At 38.8% G+C, this 21,532-nt stretch overlaps 1 protein-coding gene across 1 annotated transcript in view; it reads right to left on the minus strand.

The window, feature by feature from the left end:
* Positions 1 to 125: 125 nt before the first annotated feature.
* Positions 126 to 21,532, minus strand: part of DIDO1 (death inducer-obliterator 1) — a 38,390-nt gene continuing 16,983 nt past the window's right edge. Inside the window, exons 7-16 of the mRNA XM_069872152.1 lie at positions 17,288 to 17,735; positions 16,308 to 16,467; positions 15,513 to 15,629; positions 15,190 to 15,297; positions 14,591 to 14,726; positions 13,926 to 14,472; positions 12,900 to 13,053; positions 11,871 to 11,960; positions 11,002 to 11,197; positions 126 to 5,268 (exon numbers count right to left, since the gene is read on the minus strand). Of these exons, the coding sequence (XP_069728253.1) occupies positions 1,877 to 5,268; positions 11,002 to 11,197; positions 11,871 to 11,960; positions 12,900 to 13,053; positions 13,926 to 14,472; positions 14,591 to 14,726; positions 15,190 to 15,297; positions 15,513 to 15,629; positions 16,308 to 16,467; positions 17,288 to 17,735 (5,348 nt within the window). The 3' untranslated portion in view covers positions 126 to 1,876. The remainder of the gene's footprint in view (positions 5,269 to 11,001; positions 11,198 to 11,870; positions 11,961 to 12,899; positions 13,054 to 13,925; positions 14,473 to 14,590; positions 14,727 to 15,189; positions 15,298 to 15,512; positions 15,630 to 16,307; positions 16,468 to 17,287; positions 17,736 to 21,532) is intronic.

The raw sequence follows: 21,532 nt of genomic DNA on the forward strand, positions 1-21,532 counted from the left end.
CAAACCATCTTTAATTGAAGGATGAGGAAATGAGCAGTGTGTGCCATCAGGCTCTTGTGGTTCACCGAGAAGTAGCAATATTTAGGAAATAATACACACATACAGATTTAAGAAATGGACAACAGTTCTCTGTAGATGTTTATTCTACTTACAGTAACAAAAAGCGGTGATGTCCCCTATTTTCATGTATAGCGATATATTTTGCCATATAAAATACAATTTACAGAAATTTCTATCAAGTAAACCTAAACAAACACGCTTTTTGCATACTTTGATGTAGGTCTTTAAATTAGAAACGTTGCATTAAGAAAAAAATCTTACACCATAGTAGATGTTTGCAGTTAATACCAGTTCTCTGCAGTTTTGTCTACAGGTTCTGAATACAGGTGACCATTTCAACCAGCAAATCCTTGAGGGATAAGGACTTCAAAGATGCACCAATGGCAACTGTAGTGAGATGCATGGCATACATGCTACTCGTGATGTAGTCTTCAAGATGTGAAAGGTTGTAGGATTTTAATCTGACATTTCCAAAGCTATTTTAGAAAAATTACAAAATATTTACCCGACTGTTAATCTACACGGTCAAATAAATTAGCAGGGTTTTATTTCATACTAGAAGGACTTCATACTTGAAGAATACAAGAAGTAGTAATGTATGTCACAGTGGAAAGCTTCCCTCTTGAATCTCAACATGAAGGACCCCTGGTCTTTACAAGCTTAATGCAGTTACACCTTTTCCAGTGGAGAGTTTGATGTTCACCACCTGCCCAAGTAGGGTCTAACAAAAAAAGTGACACTTTCTTTTTTTGTTTTCAGGAGCAGAACACTTTCAGAATGAGAAGTACAATAAAAATGGGGACATTTCTTACATCTATGGCAAAATTCTGCAAAAACAAATCCAAACAAATTGTTCCACTAAATCAGTTCAATCAAAGTAACAGGTTTAGTGGCCTATTTAACCAAGTTATTCTTCTTTCCTTTGGTTCCAATTCATTTGTAGTCTTGGCCTTTTTCAAATCTACGTCCAATGACTGTAGAAGTTTTGCTGGTTCTAAGGGTGCTATTCTTGTATGGTCTTTAATCACAGATTTGTAAAAATGCGACATTTAAAACCCCTCAGCCTCATGGAAAAAAAAACAAGTACGGCTTGTTTCTTTGTAGTACACTTAACAGAAGGATTTCAAAGCACAAAATATCTGGATATAAAAAGGAAGATAGTGCACTTTAAGCTTATAACATTCCATTCTCAAATCCTCCATCAGTCACAAGTAGTTATTAACACTGTTCTCCTGCAGCTTTTTCCTAAACACACACAACCTTTCTGTTGTAAAATAAAGAAGATACAGCCAAGGTGGGCTCCTTCTTTTAAAGCGTGTGCTGTAGGAACAACGTTGACGCTAAAATATCAGGTAAATGAGATGTAAAGGTATGGCTCCTAAAGTCTGGATTAAATTCTCTTATAAAATTACAATTCAAGTTACTGGAAAACATAACTTTATAATCTTAAAAAGCAATATGCTCTTCTTAGACTTTTTCCATTTCTGTACTGTAAATGGAAATTTTAAGATAAAGATGTGAGTAGAAAAAACCAAAATTTCAGTACAGGTAATGCTGTGAATTTTTTGTAAGAAAAACATTATGCACAAAATGCAGCAAGTGAAAGTCCAGTATGTCCTTGCCTTTTATCTATTTGAGTATTTTGATTCACAGTTGTTCCAAAGTTGCTAATTTGTCAGTACAGTTTGTAAGGCTAGTTTTACAATAGCAGTTCGTGAAGGTGGCAATATACAGTATGTACAGAAGATGCTGATTCAGTCCTTGCAGTGTTGTAAAAGTAAATCATATACGTGAAACAATGATATCAATCATATTTCTATGACTGATTAGTGGAAGATGAAGCCTCTGTTTCTGGTGGTTTCTGAGTTTCCTTCGGTGTTTCTGGCTTCACCTCTTTACTAATTTCCCTACTCTTGCTGCGGTCTTTGCGATCTTTTCCTCTCTCTCTTTCACGATCTCGATCTCTCTCTCGATCTCTTTCTTTTTCTCTGCTTCGATCTCGGTCTCTGTCTCTCTCTCTGTCGCGATCTCGGTCTCTGCTCCGTGATCGCTCTCTGTCACGTCTTCTGTAGGATTCTCTCTCTCTTCTTCTGTCTCGGTCTCTGCTTCTTTCCCAATCTCTAGACCGCTCTGAATCCTTCTCTCTATCTTTGTTTTGGTTTCTGTCTCTACTTTTATCCCATTCCTTGTCTCTGTGTCTCTCCCAGTCTCTGTCTCTATTCCAGTTTCTGCCACGGTCTCTTTCCCAGGGTCTGCCATGGTCTCGATCCCTTCGTCTTTCCTCAAAGGGCCGACCTTGTCGATTATCCGCATGCTGAGGCTCTGACTGATCTAAACCCTTGTCTTTATTTCCTCCCTCGTATCTCTGTCTCCCTTCAAATGTCTGGCCTCTATATTCAGGATTTTTGCCTTCTCGGAAGTCAGATGCTGACCACTGTCCTTCCGACTCGGATCCTTGTCCAGGAATATTGGAAAGAGATGCAGATGGTCCACCTTCCTCCCACATCTCTTTTCTGTGGGATGGTGGATGGCTTGGAAGGTCCAGCAGCGGTCTTGGGGCTGACTTCATACCTTGCGATGACTGACCTTGGAAATGAAATCTAGAAGGGTGAGGTTCATTTTCTTCTGGAAACAATGCAGGAGCGGCTCCTCTTGGTCCTCCAAACGGAAGCGGTGCTGGCCCTCTCTGGTTGGCAAATCTGGGAGGTGGACTCCCTCTCCGCTCTTCAAATGGCTGTGGCAAAAGTCCTCTTTGACCAGGTACATGATTTGGAGCTGGACCTCTCTGCCCTTCAAATTGATTTGGGTGAGGCCCTCTTGGTCCCCCAAAATGACTTGGGGCGGGGCCTCTTGGCCCTCCAAACTGAGGGCCTCCTCTCTGTCCTTTAAACTGAGCTGGTGGGGGACGCCTTTGACCTCCAAAAGAAAAAGGTGGAGGTCCTCTGTTTCCCATAAACTGAGGTGGGTCTGGTCCTTCGAACTGTCCTGGAGGCCTAATCATTTCATTATACTGAGAATCTGAGAATTCCCTTTGGTCCATGTGAGGTTCCCTGTGATCTTCAAACTGAGATGGTGACATTCCTCTTGGAACACCATGATAAGATGGGGCAGGGCACCTATTATCACCAAAAAGAGGTGGCCCATGCTGTGCAGAGAATAAGGAAGGAATGGGGCCCTTCTGACCTCCAAATCTGCCAGATGGAGGCCCTCTCTGCCCATCATTATTTGGAGAACCATGCTCTTCAGAGAACTGTGGTGCGGGTCCTCTAAAATTAGGTCCATGAGGTCCTCCAGGTGCACTGAGCATCAGTGATGGAGGCTCTGCTTTCTGCCCAGACAAAGAAAATGGAGGTCCAGTTCGGTTTTCTTCGAAGTGCTGTGGGGAAGGTCCACCATCGCTCTGAATGGATGGAGATTCAGTTTGTTCTACGAATTGATGAGACTGAGGATTTCTTTGTTCATCATATTGTACCGATGAAAGACCCCTCTCTGGGTCAAAGTGACCAGCTGCCTGTTCCTGAGAAGTAAACGTCATATTTGAAAAAGAATCTCTTGCCATTATTTCCTTTGACTCACTCGACCACGATACTTTATGCATATCTTGCAAAGACTGACTGTCATTCGATGTGGAGAAATTAGGCTGAAAAGATGTACTTGGAGGTGTTGGAAGCAGCACTTTACGTAAAGGTTTGGATGTAGAATGTTCTCCAGTAACTGTTTGACTAATGTTTTCCAAAGTAACTTGAAGAGTGTTTTCAAATTTGCTGTTGGATGCCTCTTTCTGGGGCACTGTAGGAGCCTTTTCACTTGAAACCCAGTTATCACTACTAAAACCAGGCTGAGCAGCAGAAATTAAAGTTTTATCTTCCTTACTAAGTGAAGCCTGCAAAACATTTGGAAAACTTGCTGGAGCGACTTCTCTTGTGGCTATCTCATTCTGTACCACCTGTGGCTTTATTCGAGGGTCAACGCTGTCATTAGCCTCTGTCACCATTCTTCTGGCTTGTCGAGGATCTCTGTTCTGCCTCGGATCACAGCCCTGGTTTAAAACTTGTGCTTGCTGATTTAAAGATGAGGGTAAATCCACTTTTTGTGCAGCTTGCTGGTCCTGATGGAACAATTCCGTCTTTACTAGGGAAGATTTAGGTGGTGGTGACATTAAAGCATCAGACACTGAAAAATGAGCCATTGAAACACCGACAGCCGCTCTTTGTTGTCTGAGGGCTTCTTCTTGTTCTTCTAGTTGTCTTTTCTGTTCTTCTATTTGTTTGTTTAATTCTTCCAACATTTTTTGCTGTTCTACCAAGGATGAGGATGCAGATATATCTGGCACATACGAAGCAGGTGTTTCTGAAGAATTGCTTTTAGTGTCTGTATACATTTTGTTAGGTAAATCATCAACAGTAACTTTTGCTTCTTCCAAGATAGTTTCATCTTCTGGATCATAGGCTTCATCCTCCAATTCTGCTGTGTTGGATGGCTTTTCCACATTATATCGCTTCTCACTTTCACCAGTCTGCATTTCAAAAGCTTTCTCCGGACCATATTCTTCTTCAGGATCATATGGTCTGTCATCCTCCTCCTCCTCTACAGCTTTGTCTTTTGACATCTGTCCAAACTGTTGCACAATGGGATCTAATAAAGGAGCAGCTGGCATTCCTCCATCAGCAACAGCCTGACCTTCCTGATTTGAAGACTGGACAGTTTCAGAATCCTTAGCAGGAGGCTCATAAGTTTTCTTTTTTCCAAAAAGCGTCTGCAGGATGTGCTCGAGAGGCGTGGCAGTTTTTGAGGATGAAGAATGAGTAGCGGTAATGCTTGCAGAAGCAGCGGTTGAAACAGGTGGCGTTACAGTAGTTGTGCTTCCACTTTTCATTGAGGACAGTATTTTTAATACCGAAGGTGTAACTGCTGAGGTATCAGGAATGGGCATTGGAGGGGGTGGTGGTGGCGGAGGTGGTGGAGGAGATCCAGGTGGTGTTGTACTTACAGTTGTATCTGCTGAATAAAGTGAGTATTTTTGAGTTTTCTTCTCTTGCAAAGCAGCTAGCGGCCCTTTAGAGAACAGAGATGTTTCGGTTTCCTCATGTGTTTGAATTCTGCTTCGCTTTTCCTCTATCTTTTCTGTTTCAACACCAGTGGCTGGACGTTTCCCTTTCTGACAGATGACCAATCCGAGAATTAAATTTGGCCGAGATGACTCAAGACCTGAAAGGAAGCACAAAGATTGTATATGTAAACCCCTGGTTTTTAAATTCTGCTTTCAGGAGACACTTACTATTTTATAAAAGCTATAAAAGTCGCAGGATAACAGTTTTTCTAATTTACATTAGATGACCAACAGCAATTTTCAGTAGTCCACAAGCATACACATCTCTATTTCTTTATTCTTCATATACATTTGTATATAATAAGTAAAGAAATGTTAATTCCTTCCTTGATATTTTTAATAAAAGATTACCACAACAGGCATGATTATTAAAAAATGCCTCTGTGAATGTTCAAAACCAAAGAAAGTTTTCATATCTTTTGTATTATTACATTGGTTTTGCTGTTGTTCAACCACCCTACATCTTCCTCTGAAAAATCACAGATTTACTTTTAAATAGCTCACAAATACATTGTATACAGAGACCGAAAAGTGAAAAAACCTGGGCTAGACCTTGTACCTACATTTCTGTTATAATCTGTGCTAGAAGATTACATTGACAGTCTAGAAATATTTGGTCTAAGTTAAACATATACCAGTAGTTGCTAAGAAGAGCACCTCAAACAAATGGGTTTGGAGACAGTATTAAAGCCTGTAACCCACTCCTGGTTTTTTGGGTTTTTTTTCCCAGCTAGACATATTTTAAAACAGGATAGAAGCAGGGAAACTGAGAGCCAAAGCACCAAACAAGCAAAGGAGAGCTAAGCAGCCACCAGTCAAACAGGTGGGAGAAAGGGACACACTGCAAGAAAATGGTTGGGTGAGTTTAAACCCTCTCTTGCAGGGTTCAGTTTGATGCTGTAGGCCTTTCTATAAGTAAAAAACGTGAGTAGGATTCTTCCTTTGTGAAAGCTTTGGACTTGAATCCTTGGAGAAGAATATATCAAATATAGAGGGAAAAATGAGAGGGTCTGTAGGTCTGTTTCATGTTATTGTGTTCCTTCCTTTTACACGCACAGTTCCCACTGGAACTTGAGAAAGAGAAACGTGTCCAGAAGGAAGGGAAGGGAATCAATCCTTCTACATAGGGTTGGTGGCAAATGCAGAAAATCTCTATGGAGAGAAACTATTTGACTTTTGGATTTAATGATTTTTAAAGGGTTATCATATGTGCCATAAGTTCTTATTTCCATCCAGCTAGGAAGGAGTGATATAGAAACACAACAGAATCTGTGAAGGAACAGATAATATGCACTGTGGTTAATTATATGGTGAGGATTCTGACCTGAATTGTTCCTTTTATTAATGATCCTATGAGTTATATATATGCCTATGTGTTCCTTGTTCTTAGTAAACCAAACCAATTGTTCATTAAGGAACAATTTCTAATTAGCGCTAAAAACTTTTTGATACCAACAAAAAACCCCAAACCCCACAGCTGCAAATATATTCCAATAGCAAACGACACTCACAGATATATCACTTTGCTGAAACAACTGAATTTAAAAAGTTTCAAGGGGACTCTTAAATTTACCATCTAATGAGAAAATTATATCATCGCTTTTCCTAAATCTATGTCTAGATATGAGATACATGAGAAGATACATCACTTACAGCATAAACTAAATTAAGGTAGAACCTGTGCAAATATAAGACAAAAAACTTGGCTGAATTGATGCCAAGGGAAAGCCCAAGCAACAGAACAAATTGAGTAAAGATTCCTTCTTTAATGAAAGCCCATACTGCAGGAATTCTTCTCAGATTGCTAAATAACACACTAAAACCTGCTGCTTTATATTTTAAACTTACTATTTCTCTTCAGTACTTGCTACATATTTCATTAAGAAATAACTTTTGCTCACAGAATGCCCCCTCTAATCACCAATTTTCCACTTCTTACAATCAAATCTTATCCCATAAAAACCTTATTTTCCAAATAATGAACTCCAGATAAGACAAAGGAACTAATTTTTTTCAAATAAAATAAGTTAACTGCAAAGTTCTATGAGATTTTTTGATGACTAAGATTCTGTGTTGACTTAATTAAGAAACTGCTTGCTCCCAAGAAACAGTCTTTTTAAAAAAAGACCAGGCAAAACTATAATGAAAATTTGAGGGCAATCTAAAATATTTGCTTTAGATGTCCTGTCACAAATGGCTCTCATTATAATTACATTGAGAAACAGGAATAATGAAATTTGAGTGAAAGTGATATATGCAATTAGTCACAAAACAAATCTCAAACACTGAGTAACAGAAATGAACAGGTTTCAAAAACCCATCAGATAGGATAGCTAATAAACAATTACTGAAAAATCAGGTTTGAATCCCTATAAGAAGTAGAGTTCAAGTCACTAATTAAAACAGGGTAGAACTTTAATACCCTTTCTAGACAATAAATTCCAGTAATAAGTTAAGAACAGTAGTTACAATTTAATCTGTTTAGAGTTTAGTTATCATAAAATAAATCCATTAAAATTTTACATTTTGATTCTGTACTCTTACACAAATATTAGAAGTTCTGCCTAACCTGGCTTCTCTATCCACTCAGTTCAAAGTTATCAAATCCTAAGTGCTTCTTTTGAATGGAAACATAGAGCTGCACCAGCATTTCAAAGGTCAGTCCCATTCCACTTCAACATCCACAAATAAGTTAAGTCCCTAATTTCATGTAATAAAAACGTTAGCTACACTCTCCAACTTTTGCTCAATGACTGCCTTTCACAAGCAAGCATTTTAGAAGAGCTGCAGTCTCTGCCTGCAGAGCTAGAGCTATCAGTGCTATGTTATTTATAAAACAGTTGTTGTCCTATTATCTATTTGAGGTCCACATAAGTGTCATCAGCTGGTAAGAAGTTGCCTGCACCGTTACCTACAGGCTTCATTTCCATACATGGAAGGGAAAACATCAGGAATGGACTGAGCACACCCATGGTGTACATTTAACTGCAGAGACCAATACAAACTAAATTTTATCAACACCATTTAATTATCTGCCCCAATTAATGATGAGAGCAACTGACAATGATCAAATTCATGCACCCTTAATCCAAGGATATGGATTGCTTCCAGCATCGCAACACTGCTGGACGTTAAGGTACATTTGCTGACTGCAACTGGCTGGCATCAAAAATAAGGTTCATAATGCCATGTTCTTCTACTACAGCTGTTCGTAGTGATTTCTGCTGTGATGAAGACACCTAACTCCCTTCAGAGGTCAATCACAAGTTTTGTTCCATTTGCTACAATTTCTAAGAGCGTTCCCAACAGCACAAAGACAGGTCCTGTCTTCATACTGTAAGAAAAAGCGATTCCTCTTGCAAACTACCGGGAAAGAGATACTATTTGTGGAATCCTTTGCTAGTATATGGATGGTCCATTAAAATTAACTTATTTCAACTATGTAAGATGATAGTTACATTCCCAATATTACCACTAAATCCCTCCATAAACCACTATTTCTGTTAGTAACTAGGGCTGATTACACTTTTTTTTTACCAAGTGCTTTGGGATCTGAGATGAAAGTGCTAAATAACCTGTGTGTATGTGAAATAGAAATTAATTCACATACAGCAAACCACTGCAAGAGCCAATGCAGAACAGCCTGCTCATACATCAAATCCAGTAATAAGTGGCCGAGATGAATTATGGATAAATATGGAAGACCTTCCATTTTCCTCTGGTTTTCCGTCACCCATGTCAGAGGCTTTTGTAGCTCTTCTAGGTACTAGCGCAGTTCAGAAGTCCTCAGTTGTGTTCCAAATCCAGTCCACCAGAAAAGGGGAGAAATTCCTAATCCATACATGCCTGACGTGACTGGATGAGACAGCTGGAATATCTATCTTCTAACTAGGATTTCTGGAGTGACAGGGTATTATTGTCCTCTCCCTCCTCCCCCCCAGTCACATTTACCAAATCACCCTAAGCTATCTAATGCTTTTCCAGTCCTTACTAAACTGCATTTGAAGGTACACGATTAAACTTAAGGAGACAATGACCACTTTCCATAAAATATTTTTATTGATTGTAAAAGAAAAAGCAGTAAATTCCATCAGATCTCATTAAAAAGTATGGATTACATGTCTTTCATATTGTGGTTTTAATACATAATACAAACCCAGAAAAACAGCTTACCTGATTGTTTTGCACCCACCATAGCGGATCTGGTTTGAAAATATGGACACAAGTTAGTCCAACTATGAGGCAAAGGCTGTGACAGAAGTTTCCAAGAGGTGTGAATCAATGGCAGAAGGCAAGGTGGGTCTTCTATGAAAATGTGAAATCATATGGCCTCTCTGCCTTGGAACCTTGTTTCTACTGCTGTCCTTTAATCCACTTTGCCCACAAATATGTCTTTAGATTTGAAAACCTGACTCCATGAACGATATCTACAAATGATCCCTGTATCTCTTCTAAGCAATCCCCTCCAATTTTGAAAGACTCTTGCATTTCTTGGCTATGAAATGGGAATAACAGTTTTTGCCTGCCTTTTCAAGAATTCAGTACATTAAAGACTACGGAGGTGCACAGATTAAAAAAATATGGAGACTATGAGATTAATTTAGACAGAAACAATCCTCCCATTTCAGCCATAGCCTAAAAACAATGACCTAGGTCAGGCACTGCTTGATGACGGGTAAGTTAGACTTGTCTGAGGATGCAGAGCAAGTGCCCTTTGCAATCTCATGCAGGAAGGAAGCACATTTTACTAAGGATGTATCGTTTGCTGTTGAAGCTGTATGCCAGTAACACATGAAAACCTGGCCCAGATACTGTTGCTCCCGACTATAAGCTCCAGGAGTGCTCTATTGAGTCCTGAATTTGTATTTGGGAAGCAGAGGACAGTCAGCTTCTCAGGAAGATCAGCCCCCGGCACGTTTCCCATTTCATACCTACCATTTAATGTTTTGGAAACCACTGTTAGGACAAGGAAGTATTCTATTACCATCAGTGTAACCTGCAGTTTTTCAGCTTCTCCATCTGTTATTTTATATAAAGCCCCACCTCCTCCATCAGGAGAACTTCAAGTTTTGCAACAGAAGGGCGTTCCGCGGCTGAATTCATTCTCAGTTCTTCTGTCACAATGTTCGACGCACAAACATGGGACAATTTCAAGCCAACCATTACATCTGGTGATTTTATCTAAGAGTAGAAGATTATAATACCACGTGCCTCTGTCAACTACTGTCTGCTCCTACTAAACCTAAGGAATGCGGATTCTCCTAACCAAATAAACCAGTTTTCAGAAGGCAGCAATTTGGCAGGAGTTTGCACCCCTCGAACAAAACACCTCAAACACCTTGTGCATCATATTGCACATGCAGCATAATATGAGACAACAATGTAGTGAAACCACCGTAAATATTACCTTCATCTTCACAGGTTTCTTGACTTGTCAGTGGGCTAAGTTTCCTGCTTGATTTAAGTGATGGTGAATGGCTCCTAAGGGCCTAGGGTTTGTAGATTTATGGGTTTCTGAAGATCAGGGGGACACTGGGGTTTTTTCTCAATGTAGTGGCTATTCCACTACTTGTCTTTAGAGGTAAACTCGTCCTCCTAATGGCATATAAGCGTCTTGTCAGAAAGATTATGCAAACTTTAGAAAATTTTATCTTGAACTGAGTTAATTTCCAATTTTTCCCTATTAACATACTTTAAAATTATTTTTTTCTATAAAAAAATTAATAATGCTTACATTAACATTACATTAAACTTAGATTCAACAACAACTTGTCTCAGATTGAATTTTGTGATTTTTACCTAGCATTTAACCTCCCCTGTTTTGTGCTTACCTGGTCCCTCAAAGGGCAAGAGTTTGGAAGGAATTGGGTCCTTAGAACTCAGGGGGATCAGGTAGAGATCCTTGATATGCCTGTTGGTATTAGCTACAACACCAAAACGACCACGACTGCTAAAATAGGAGTAGAGAGAGATATAGGCAACTTCTTCTTCTTCTGTTGCAGGATGGAACCGAATCAAACACAATTCCTGTAACACAAAAGCAAAGTGGAAAAACTCAACCTGTAACATACCAGCAAATACAACGGTAAAGGGCAAATCCGAGGGGTAAAAATAACTTGTACATTTATCACTCCAACTATCTTTTCAAAGCAATAGTCTAGCTTTAAGAGAGTACTGTTGTTCAGTTGGTAATACTAAAACTGAACTAGGTTTTTCATTTTCAGAAGAATAAGATACTGTGTATCTTACATAAAACTAAACATCTTGAGGCTCAAATTAATATGAAAGGGAAAATTCTTAATTTCATGATTATATCTATACGTTGTTCAACATATCTTCACTTCTAAAGTGTTTACAATAGCAAAATCTATTAAAAACATTTAATGATGTTCCTTTTCTTTAAAATTTAAACTTCCACCTATTGAATAAATAGGTTATTGATGTTCAACCATTACAAATGAAAAAATAGTATGAAGATTTAACTTCATAATTTAAGATTTAACAGGAGAGAGATTTCAAGAGCTCAATAAACATTTTTATTCAAATAAATGACTAATTTGAAAGGAATAAGTGGTGTTGGCAGTTTTCCAGGTGTGATCTATGTCAGTATTTACTTTTTTCTAATTTATATTCTAAAAAGTTGTCATTTTATAGTGCTGTTTTTTCCTTCTGTATTTTGCAAAGGATTTTAAGTGAATACCTTTGAAAGCGAAGATTTGAGTTTGCCCACATACTCCCAGACTGTCTTCGGTGAGATCCTCCCACCGATATGAATTGTATCTGGTAAATCCTAGACAAGAAGTATTAGATGGAAGCATGAGAAAAAAACAAGAGACCAACGATTCAAAGCAGTGCGGGTTGTCCCATCCCAGCAGCCCAGTGGATAATGCATCATTATGCTTTAACAAACCTTGATACATACTTTACTAATTCCCAACAGGCTATTTCTAAATTTCAAGGTGTTTAATTAAGGCATGTTGCCAAAAGACTAACAGAAAAGTCAAACAAGGACAGTGGCAAAACGTCCAGTAGTTCTGTATGCCTGTTACTGGCTCGGTTTTTATAGAGAACCTACTGTTTGAAACACAGCCTGTCCTCATGCTTTCAGTTTCTCAGGAAATGCTCCACTTGAAGACACATAAATTCTAGTGAGTGTCCTGTCATGAGCCACCAACTCTAATGTAACAGTCCTAAACCACACATTTGTTTGAAACTTCCTAACTCACAGAAAATGCACTCCAGAAAAAAAGTTTGTCATAGTGCAAGCCTTCAGATTATCTCATTATTTCAATGTACACCCTCCCCGAATATCATCATCCAACTCCGTGCATTTAAAAACTAGTAGGAAGGATTCTGTTCTCCATAAATGGCCAAAAAAATTTGAGTAAATCACAGCAGTGACCCATCTTGAGACCAGAACACAACATCTACTTTAAAATACTGGCTCTAAAACATCTTCTTAAAGAAGGAAGCTGAAATAAAGCTATTATTCCATGTTTGATCCTAATACATACATGTGTTTAAAGACATAAGAATTCTTCACAGATTTGTGAATAATTTTAAAAAGGCTTTTTTTAACACCCCTGAGCTGCTTTTTCTATTTCTAAAGGGATGCCGCTTACCTCTACCACAGTTCTAATGTAACAATACAAATATAGTGACCCCAGCCTTGCTAGGAACAGGAACTGCAGTAGATTTACTCTAAACACATAAACACGTTGGTGCTAACCTCGCTAAGATAATCAAAACACCCGGAGACAGGATATGCTTTAGTGACAAATTTGGCCACACTTTGCATGTTAATAAATCCTTTCCAAATGGTGTTGAGACGAGAGAGAAAGAGGGAGGTGTCGCTGTCTTGAGGTGAGCGTGGCTCTGCAACACTGCAAAACAAATCCAAACAGAAAGGTTACAGAACACAAACAAGAATGATCTCTTCTTTTTTTTTCCTTCCCTCCTCCTAATGATCTAATACTTTACTTTAAACAAATAACAGAATGTTCACTAAATGATTTGCTAACGTTTTCCATAAGCTCAGTACTAGTGAAAAAAAGCAAAGAGTAACCGAACATAAACTTGCAGCTGCAGATGGGCAAAAGATGTCGAAAGACATGGCTTTTATGAAATTAGATTAGCACTATAACTGTTGTGATTCTGACTCTGTAAAAAACGAATCTGAATTCCATACTTCCCACTAACTGAGTCAACAACATGCATGTGACAGCAATTCTCAAGTAAAAGAAACTGATATGAACTAAAATCTTCAAACTGCAGTTCCACAGCCATATAGTTTGCAATATTTAACTATTGCATATTCCCAGAATATGCAAGAAATCCACTTCCTTTCAAGTTGATCAATTGGTTAATTTTAATTCGTGTTTATAAATTCAGATGTAACAGTATTTTAATATAGGATGAAAATCTGCAAATGCCTTTAAGCTATCTCTCCCATACACTTGCTTTCTATACATTAACGTACGTGCAGCCTTCTATGTCTGCATAACACCTTCAAGTTGCTTCTGAAACATATTGTAGAATCTCTGCTGCTGACATACCCTGATGCTCTGGAAATTTTACCAACTAGAGAGGGCAAAGGAGGTGATGGTAACCAAAGAATTGATCTCAGGTTAACTGAACATTGAAGCTGAAGATGCCTTTTGACTGAGGGTGGGGGAAAGGGACAAGGGACACACAGGACTTTTAAGATAACCACATTAAAGACGCAGTATCTTGGCTTACTATTAAGTATACGCACTTGATATTGGGTGACTGATGAACTGCTAAGTATCTTGGGTCTGGTGAGGATGACGGTTTTGTTAATATTGATTTGGGGACAGTCATAACCGGTTTTGAAGTTTCCTGCTTTGTTTCCCCTGTTGAAACTTTGTCCAATGCAGGACCAGGACGCACAGCTGGTATCACAGTCCCAGAGCTGCTGCTCATTGCTGTCCTGGGGTCTCTGCCAGAAACTGTCACAGTTGTGACAACGGTGCCAGCACAAGAGGCAGGAAAAGCAGAAGCCTCTTCAGGTACAGAAGAATCCATGTTGTTATGGCCCTGAGTTGTAGGAATGTAAGTTCTTTCTTGACTTGACTGAGAAACTGTTTCTGACGCTGGTCCAGCTTCAGTTTCTGTTGCATTTTCAGAGACAGCCTCTTTGTCAGGCTCTGCTGTTGGGTCTGGTGCAGAGCCTTCATACTTTGGCTGAACTTCTGCTTTTGATTTCAACTCCCCCTTTTTAACAGGAGCTGCTAACTTCGTCTTCTTAGCTGGTACTTCATCTTCGGATGCTGAAATCTGACCTATAAATTTATTTTAAAGTGTCTTATTACTATTTAACAATGAAATAGTTTGAAAAACAAATAAAAAACACTCAACATAACAATTCTTTACTCTGCACAAAGTCAGCACTGTAGATACCTGTGCAGATTTTGCAGTTCAGGTCAAAAAGATGGGCTCGATGTTGACTTGTTGTATCTTTCAACATACTGCTAAAAACATCCAGAGATGGAGAACTGTTTAAATTTGGTGCAGCTCGGGCTGACTCTTGCTGCTCCTAAAAGTGAATAAACACAAAAGATATTCCACTTGATCATTAATTTCAATCATAAAAAAATACTTAAGAAGCCATACATTAACTTCAGTTCTTTCAAAAAAAAAATAAAATTAAAGGCCTTGGTTCAAACATACTACATCAGATAACAGTTCTCAAACAATATTTGTCCTCATTTCAGTCCACAGTTTTCTGAAGCAGATCATTAGTGCTCAGAAACAGAAGAGTTCTCTGTAAACTGACAGCAGGGTCTGAAAAAACACAGCATTTTAGAAGTGCAGGCAAAATGTGCCTACCATTTGGTTGTTGCACACTGTCAAACTAAAGGAAAAACACTCACAGCACACCTAATAGGTAACAACATCCCTACAGTTCATTGGAACAATCTGTACTTCTGATGAAATATCGAGACCCCAGTTACCATTTATCTCCCTGTTTTCATGCTGAAACAACATCCAATACTTACATCAGAATCTGACACTGGCGGAGAATCTTCCATATTTACAGCAGAAACGTGTTCCTGTTTTACAGCTGTTTTCTTGATTTCATGAGATTTGCTTCTAGACTCAATCATCTGAAAAAAATAAAACCATTTTGGTAAGAAGCCCACACATCTATTTTATAGTTTTATTCCATACTTTGCATGGTAGGGAAAAAGTTTATTGAAACTGAACATTGTTAGTATTTCACTAGGAAGAATGTGGCATATGAACATAATATGGGTGATAAGAGCTGGCGAATTCCCTCTTAATTTGTTAACTAAGGACACCGGAAAATTTTGTTACTTACTCCTTTAGATGGTTTCTCTTTCCATACAGACAGTTCTTTAGATAAAAGTTCTTCTGGTTTCATTCTCACTAGTTTTGACAGTGAGATTTCCTCTCGAAGAACTCTATGAAAAAGTCCCTGAAAACAAAACAGACTTTGTTGTCATGCTGAAGAGAACCTGCTTGGTAAAGTAACTATGTTTGCAGTGCTGAACAGGCAAAGCTGTTCTGATTCCTTATTAAAAATACCAATAACTTATAGGCAAATTTAGAAAGGTGCAGAAACCAGAAAATAAGGATGAAATAAACACTAAGTATGATTTTTTCTGATTATTCTCAATAACTATACCTATAACTGAATAGGAATGGCAGAGGCTGAACGGCCACTCTGCTGTTTCCCCAACTATTGTAGAAATCAAGGAAAAAAAAAAAGTTTCAAGTGTTCTCTAGTGAATATTTTCATCTGTACCAGCACCCGTTTTTTTCTTTTAAAGCGTAAACATGACCACGTAGACACATTAGAGAACATCACAAGAAGAGACATTAATAAAGCCAGTATTTATTCTAAGCAAGCCATTCTGTAAATAAGAATTTTACACTAAATACCCAAACTTAATAAATACCCACAATCAATTGAGGTAGACTTCGCACTCCTATTTGATTAACTTTTTTAAAAAGTATGAATGGCTTTCTAATAGTCTGTTACAGTAAAATTTAACTCAATATCTTGAAACTCTTAATGTTGAAGGTAGAGTTTGACATTTAAAACCCAAGAGTATATTTCAGTGTATGTTTACTGTTTAAGGAAATTCCAAACCTGGTTTTTGGGGTCCTTGAGATTGAACATGATGCTACGGTATTTACTCTTGTATCTGTTGTCCGTAACTTGGAACAAATTAAACATCTCCTTTTCAATATTGAGTGCTACTTTCCCTACTTCACTCTCTGTCATGACCAGATCATCACTATCATTGACTCTGTTAAAAACAAGAAAGGGTTACGCGCGTTTGTTAGGCATGAATCTTCAGGTAGCATTCATAAAACTAACTTTTCAGAGGAAGGAGCTAACCGAGGCTCCCCTGACTCAGTGAGGACTCAAGACTCCTTTAAAAGACATCTCAAAGCCAAAGTCTATCTCAGGACCTTGAACTGTGAACTACGACCACTTCTACCGTCTGTCCTCAGGCAGCCATGGAAGAGAGCCTTTGGGGAACCAAGCCAGCCTTTTCTGCTCCTGCTTATAGCAGTGATGCAAGGAGTTTCTCTGCCATGAACACTACAGGATGCCCAGGCACATGAGTTTTACTCCAATTCTCCACTGTGAATGGCATTTCCATTTCAGAGGCAACACCAGCATGCAGAGGGCCGTAAGTACTGACGGCTGGCATCAGTTTGTATAATCATTGTAAGAAAATCTGCTCTGTTTGTTTTTTCCCTTTTCTTTCCCAGGTGATACAGCTGTCTGTTTACCAGGGTTTGCTGCCATTATTGGAAGGGAATCTCTACTTCACTAAGCCTTTAAGCTTTCACTATGGTATTTTCTATACTACGTTTCCTTCAACCTCAAATCTCTAAATGCTGCCACCACCGGATTTTAAAACTTCAGAGCAGTTTTTATATCAGGATTTTTTGATATTCATTTTTCAGTATAGACCCAGAATGCCAATTAGCCTTGTAGTAATTTGTGGCATAAATTCAATCCCTCAAGATCCCTTCTCAAGAAGTAAAAATTCTGCAGGCTAAACATTTACTTCTACTTGCAGCTTCCTATATAAAGTAAGTGCTTTGAATTCCCACCTCTTCCATAAAATTTCTTTTAGGGACCGTCGAATATTTTGTCGAATCTGAGAGTTGGGTTGTGACTGGATAGGGCTGGCTGATGCTTTTGCTTGACTGCTTCCAGATGCGGTAGAAATGGAAGACAGTGAAGGCTTTTTGAGTCCTCCACCCAAACTGGAAGATATAGCTGTTTTTTTTGAAACAGATGAACCATGAGAGAGAGACGACTGTTTTGAAGGAACGCCGCCTGATGAAGCCCAAGGTTTCTTGGGAATTACACCTTTGAAACTTCCAGCGGGTTTAAGTGGCTGTTTAGTTACTGATGTGTTAGAGAAGGATGGGGGCTTCTTTGATGGAAGATTTTTAGTGAGAGAAGAAATCTGTTTCTCCATAATTGATGTAACAGCTTTCTTTGATGCTGGTGTGGACTCTGCTCTACTGTCTTGTTTTTTCTCTTCTCTTTGAGCTGTTAAAACAAAGAAGAAAATACATTATTAAAGGCTTAACTTCCTAACTAAGAGGACTGGTTAGCAACCTATAATGAAAAGTCTGTAAAATGGCATCTTCAACAATCAAGTAGAGAACTTATGCTCTTTCCTTTTACTAGTCTTTCTAAAGATCATTTTAAAAACCACACAGAGGTTGTAGGTTTTTTTGAAGAAATTTGTCTTTGATCCTTCAGAGAGTATTACATCTCAGAGGCAGACTGAAGTTCTACTTTGACTTTAAAAGTTGAAACTTCTATTTACAATTTATGCAAGAAAGCTAAAAACAGAAAAAAAATGGCACCGCCTTCAAAGATTCACAAGTGGGATTCCATCGTTAAGCTTCATTAACACCCCAAACTTGTTTAAAAAGAATCCACGTTATATTTAACAGAAAAAACTCTCATGGCACCTCACAAAGCCCATTTATGACAGAGGCCGAGCTGATGATACAATGCATGAATTAGAAATTGCATTAATATTACCTTAAGTATTGTATTATTCAAGTTTAATAAAACCTTTCACCCGGAGAAAGCAAAGACAGACAAGTTACATAGCACTGAAGTTGCTTAAAAATATATATATATAACTTTCATGATATACAATGACTATCACACTGATTATGCTGCCATAAACTATCATTAGCACAGCCTATTCAGTTCCTAGCTACAATCTAGATTTATACAATAATTAAACATTAATATTGCTGCTCAGGCTACGACAATCTAATTCCCACCATTCTCAGACTATTCCATTCACAATATTAAAAGTTACCACTTAAATATTTATTTCTAGCACTAATAAAATAATTGATGTATGTCTTACATGAGAAAATGTACAACGTATAAGTCAAGGCTCCAGTTTTCACCTGTGCTGAAGTTACATTTGCACAAGAATTTAAACGCAAGCATGTCTTTAAATTGTATTTCACCTGCCCACCTTCTGGTGCTGACAGGAGCAATTCGACACAGCAAAAAAGCCACAACCAAAAACCACACGCCCCGTTGCAAACATCATTCACAAGACGTCCAGGTTACAGAGTGCTAACACTAGTACGTTCATCCCAAAAGCTCAAACAACAAAGGGTTCTGATGGGAACTACCAAAAAACAATTCCTGAAATACACTTGTTTCAATTAGAAAAGCCAAGTTTCCGCCCCCAAAAAGCCTTTTTTCCTCACAAATCTGTAGATAACCACTAGTTAAAGTTCATTTTTCATTCTATGTTTTTAGCTAGTGAGCATTTGTTGATGAATTAGCCCAGAAGCCCTTGTTGTAAAATGAGGGATACTTCCTGGGAAAGATGCAGGAATTTAACTTTTGATAACTTGATCAAGGATTAAATGATCCCTCTTCACCTTCCAGACCTCCTGTAACAAGAGCAGTAATTACTAGGAGTCTAAATTGTCCAATCTATCTGTTCCAAGACGGCCTTGATGGGGACCAAGCTTTCCTGTGATGTCTGATCCAATAAACCCCACAAATGAGCCCAAGCTTCAATGGAAAAACCCCTCAAACCAGGGGAGATTTGGAAGGCTTAAGAGACCTATGTGATATTCCCTCATTCTGGGAAGAAATGGCCTTGCAAACTTTCTCCATACTTGACACTCAGGTACCCCTAAACGTCAAGGAACACTTCCAGCAGAAAGATGCTTCTCATCCCATGTTCTTTAAATAGGGTCCTACTGATGGCAGGTTCACCACCCCTACAGACACTGGTGGTCAAGATGAACTATGGAACGACACCATAGGTGAACTTTAGTAAGACTAAGTGCAAGGGTGTGTGCTGAACGTCTGCTGGAACCCACGGAGAATCCTGAAATTCCAGAAACACTACCTATTTAATCCTCATTTGTTTTCCTAGCAGCATTTTACAAGGAGACACCTTGAGGAATTTTTCTGAGTGAGATTTAACCGCTTCAAGTGGAAAATAAAACAGCAGCTACAATACATTAAATAATTTCAAAGAATTTGAATTTTTATGTATTTTATAGTAATATCTCCTTACTCTTACACTATTCCCATAGCTTTCCCTCAAGACTGGTCTTGGTCAGTGTCACAGACTGAGCTCGGGAGACCTTCCGCATGACCCACAATGTCTCCCCTCACGTCCTCACCCTCCCGTACCCGCAACACCACACCAGCTGTCAGGAGGGCTCTGGCAATCCCAGGAAGGAGAAGTGGGATCAGGAGCTATAACTGATGGGTTTGGTTTGATCGCACCAGGCACTCAGAACTTCACAGAGCTGAAAAGCCAAACTGTTTTGAGTTAATGGCCTTGAACAGAGAGAAGGCAGATATCAAAAACACGCGTGCTGATAATGCTGCAGGAATTACTCTACTTCCATTCTCTTTTTCCTGGTTTATTGTATCTTCTGCACAGATTTGTACCTTTGCAGGCAGGTAAAAGAGAAGAATGTTCCTGTGACTCATCATGAAAAGGCAGGACGGCACAGCTCAGGTTTCAAAATGCTGACAGCAAAATTCAGTCCTCAGTGCTAAGACATTCCATTCTTTCAGTTAACAGCAAAGGTACAAAATATGAAATTCTAAACTTGCGTTTATTCCTCTGGACGTTATCTTTTCAATGATTACTTCTAATTCATTAATAAGAACTACATTGCCAAAATTAAAAATAGCAGAGCCAATATGATCTGTTTCATTCAGATGTTGTATAGATGAGAACTATACATCCACCACAAACTTCTGTGCTACAAACAGCTCTATCAGAGCAAGAATATGTAGCTGGAAAATAAATAAATAAATGAAAGTCACTAGTACAGAGGCAGATTGATGTTCCCAGGGTTGAAGGGCAGCAGAATCAATGTGCCCAAGAAAGAGGCTGAAGCATCCTTTGTTCTGCAAGTTGCCATCTTGACTATTTAGACATGTTTCTAAAGGAAGGCATGTAGTTCTGTGCTTCTTCAGCCAATGGAAAAACGTGCAAACACTTCATGAGCTTCATGGAAGTTTCACAGTTTTATGCTACAATACTACTTTATACCAATTAAAACTGTCTACCTACATGTTGATTAGAGAAATGGACAGCACAGGCTTTGCACGTGCTAATTCAGCCACACATAGCTCAATCAGAGCTTCTGAACACCTACCAACTGCTTCTTCAGATTTACAGGACCCATCACTGTATTTGAAGGACACTCATAATTGTGTCAGCATTTTGACAGAGAATCAAGACTACTTAAATCCTACATATACAAATAAATGGTGACAGCTGTAGATGAACCTAGTCTAAAAAACCTTCTATGTTATTTTGATTACGAGAAACCAGAATTGTTGTCCTATTGAGTTTTGGTTTTGAGTGACAGGATTAATGTGCTGCCACATAATCCAGATGAACCAACTCACTGTGTCCTTACATGGGTCTTGGATCCAACACACAGGAGCGCCCAGCTGAGTGTGTGGAAGGAGCAGGACTGCCTCTTCTGGTAGCAGCTCACTTGGTTGTTGACTTGGCTGCAACATGAGCACACCCCAAAGCTTACACTGCCTTCTGACAGGTGTGAAACTATGGCAAACGTATGTTTGGAAGAGTTAACTCTTTTCAGAGAGCAGTACCCCAACATACTCAGAATCTGCCTTCTGAGCAGATGCCATAGTTGCTCAGCAAACTGACAGGACACAAAGGAACAGGTGATCTCTCAGACTTCAAAACGTTCGGCCTTCAGTCAATGAACAACTTGGAGAGAAGGCACAGTCAGTAACTACTGTATATACTGGCCACTGCATTTCGACTGTGATGTTTACGGTCCTTTTCAGCA

Source organism: Phaenicophaeus curvirostris, chromosome 18 (assembly GCF_032191515.1).
Source record: "Phaenicophaeus curvirostris isolate KB17595 chromosome 18, BPBGC_Pcur_1.0, whole genome shotgun sequence".
NCBI classification, from domain to species: domain Eukaryota; kingdom Metazoa; phylum Chordata; class Aves; order Cuculiformes; family Cuculidae; genus Phaenicophaeus; species Phaenicophaeus curvirostris.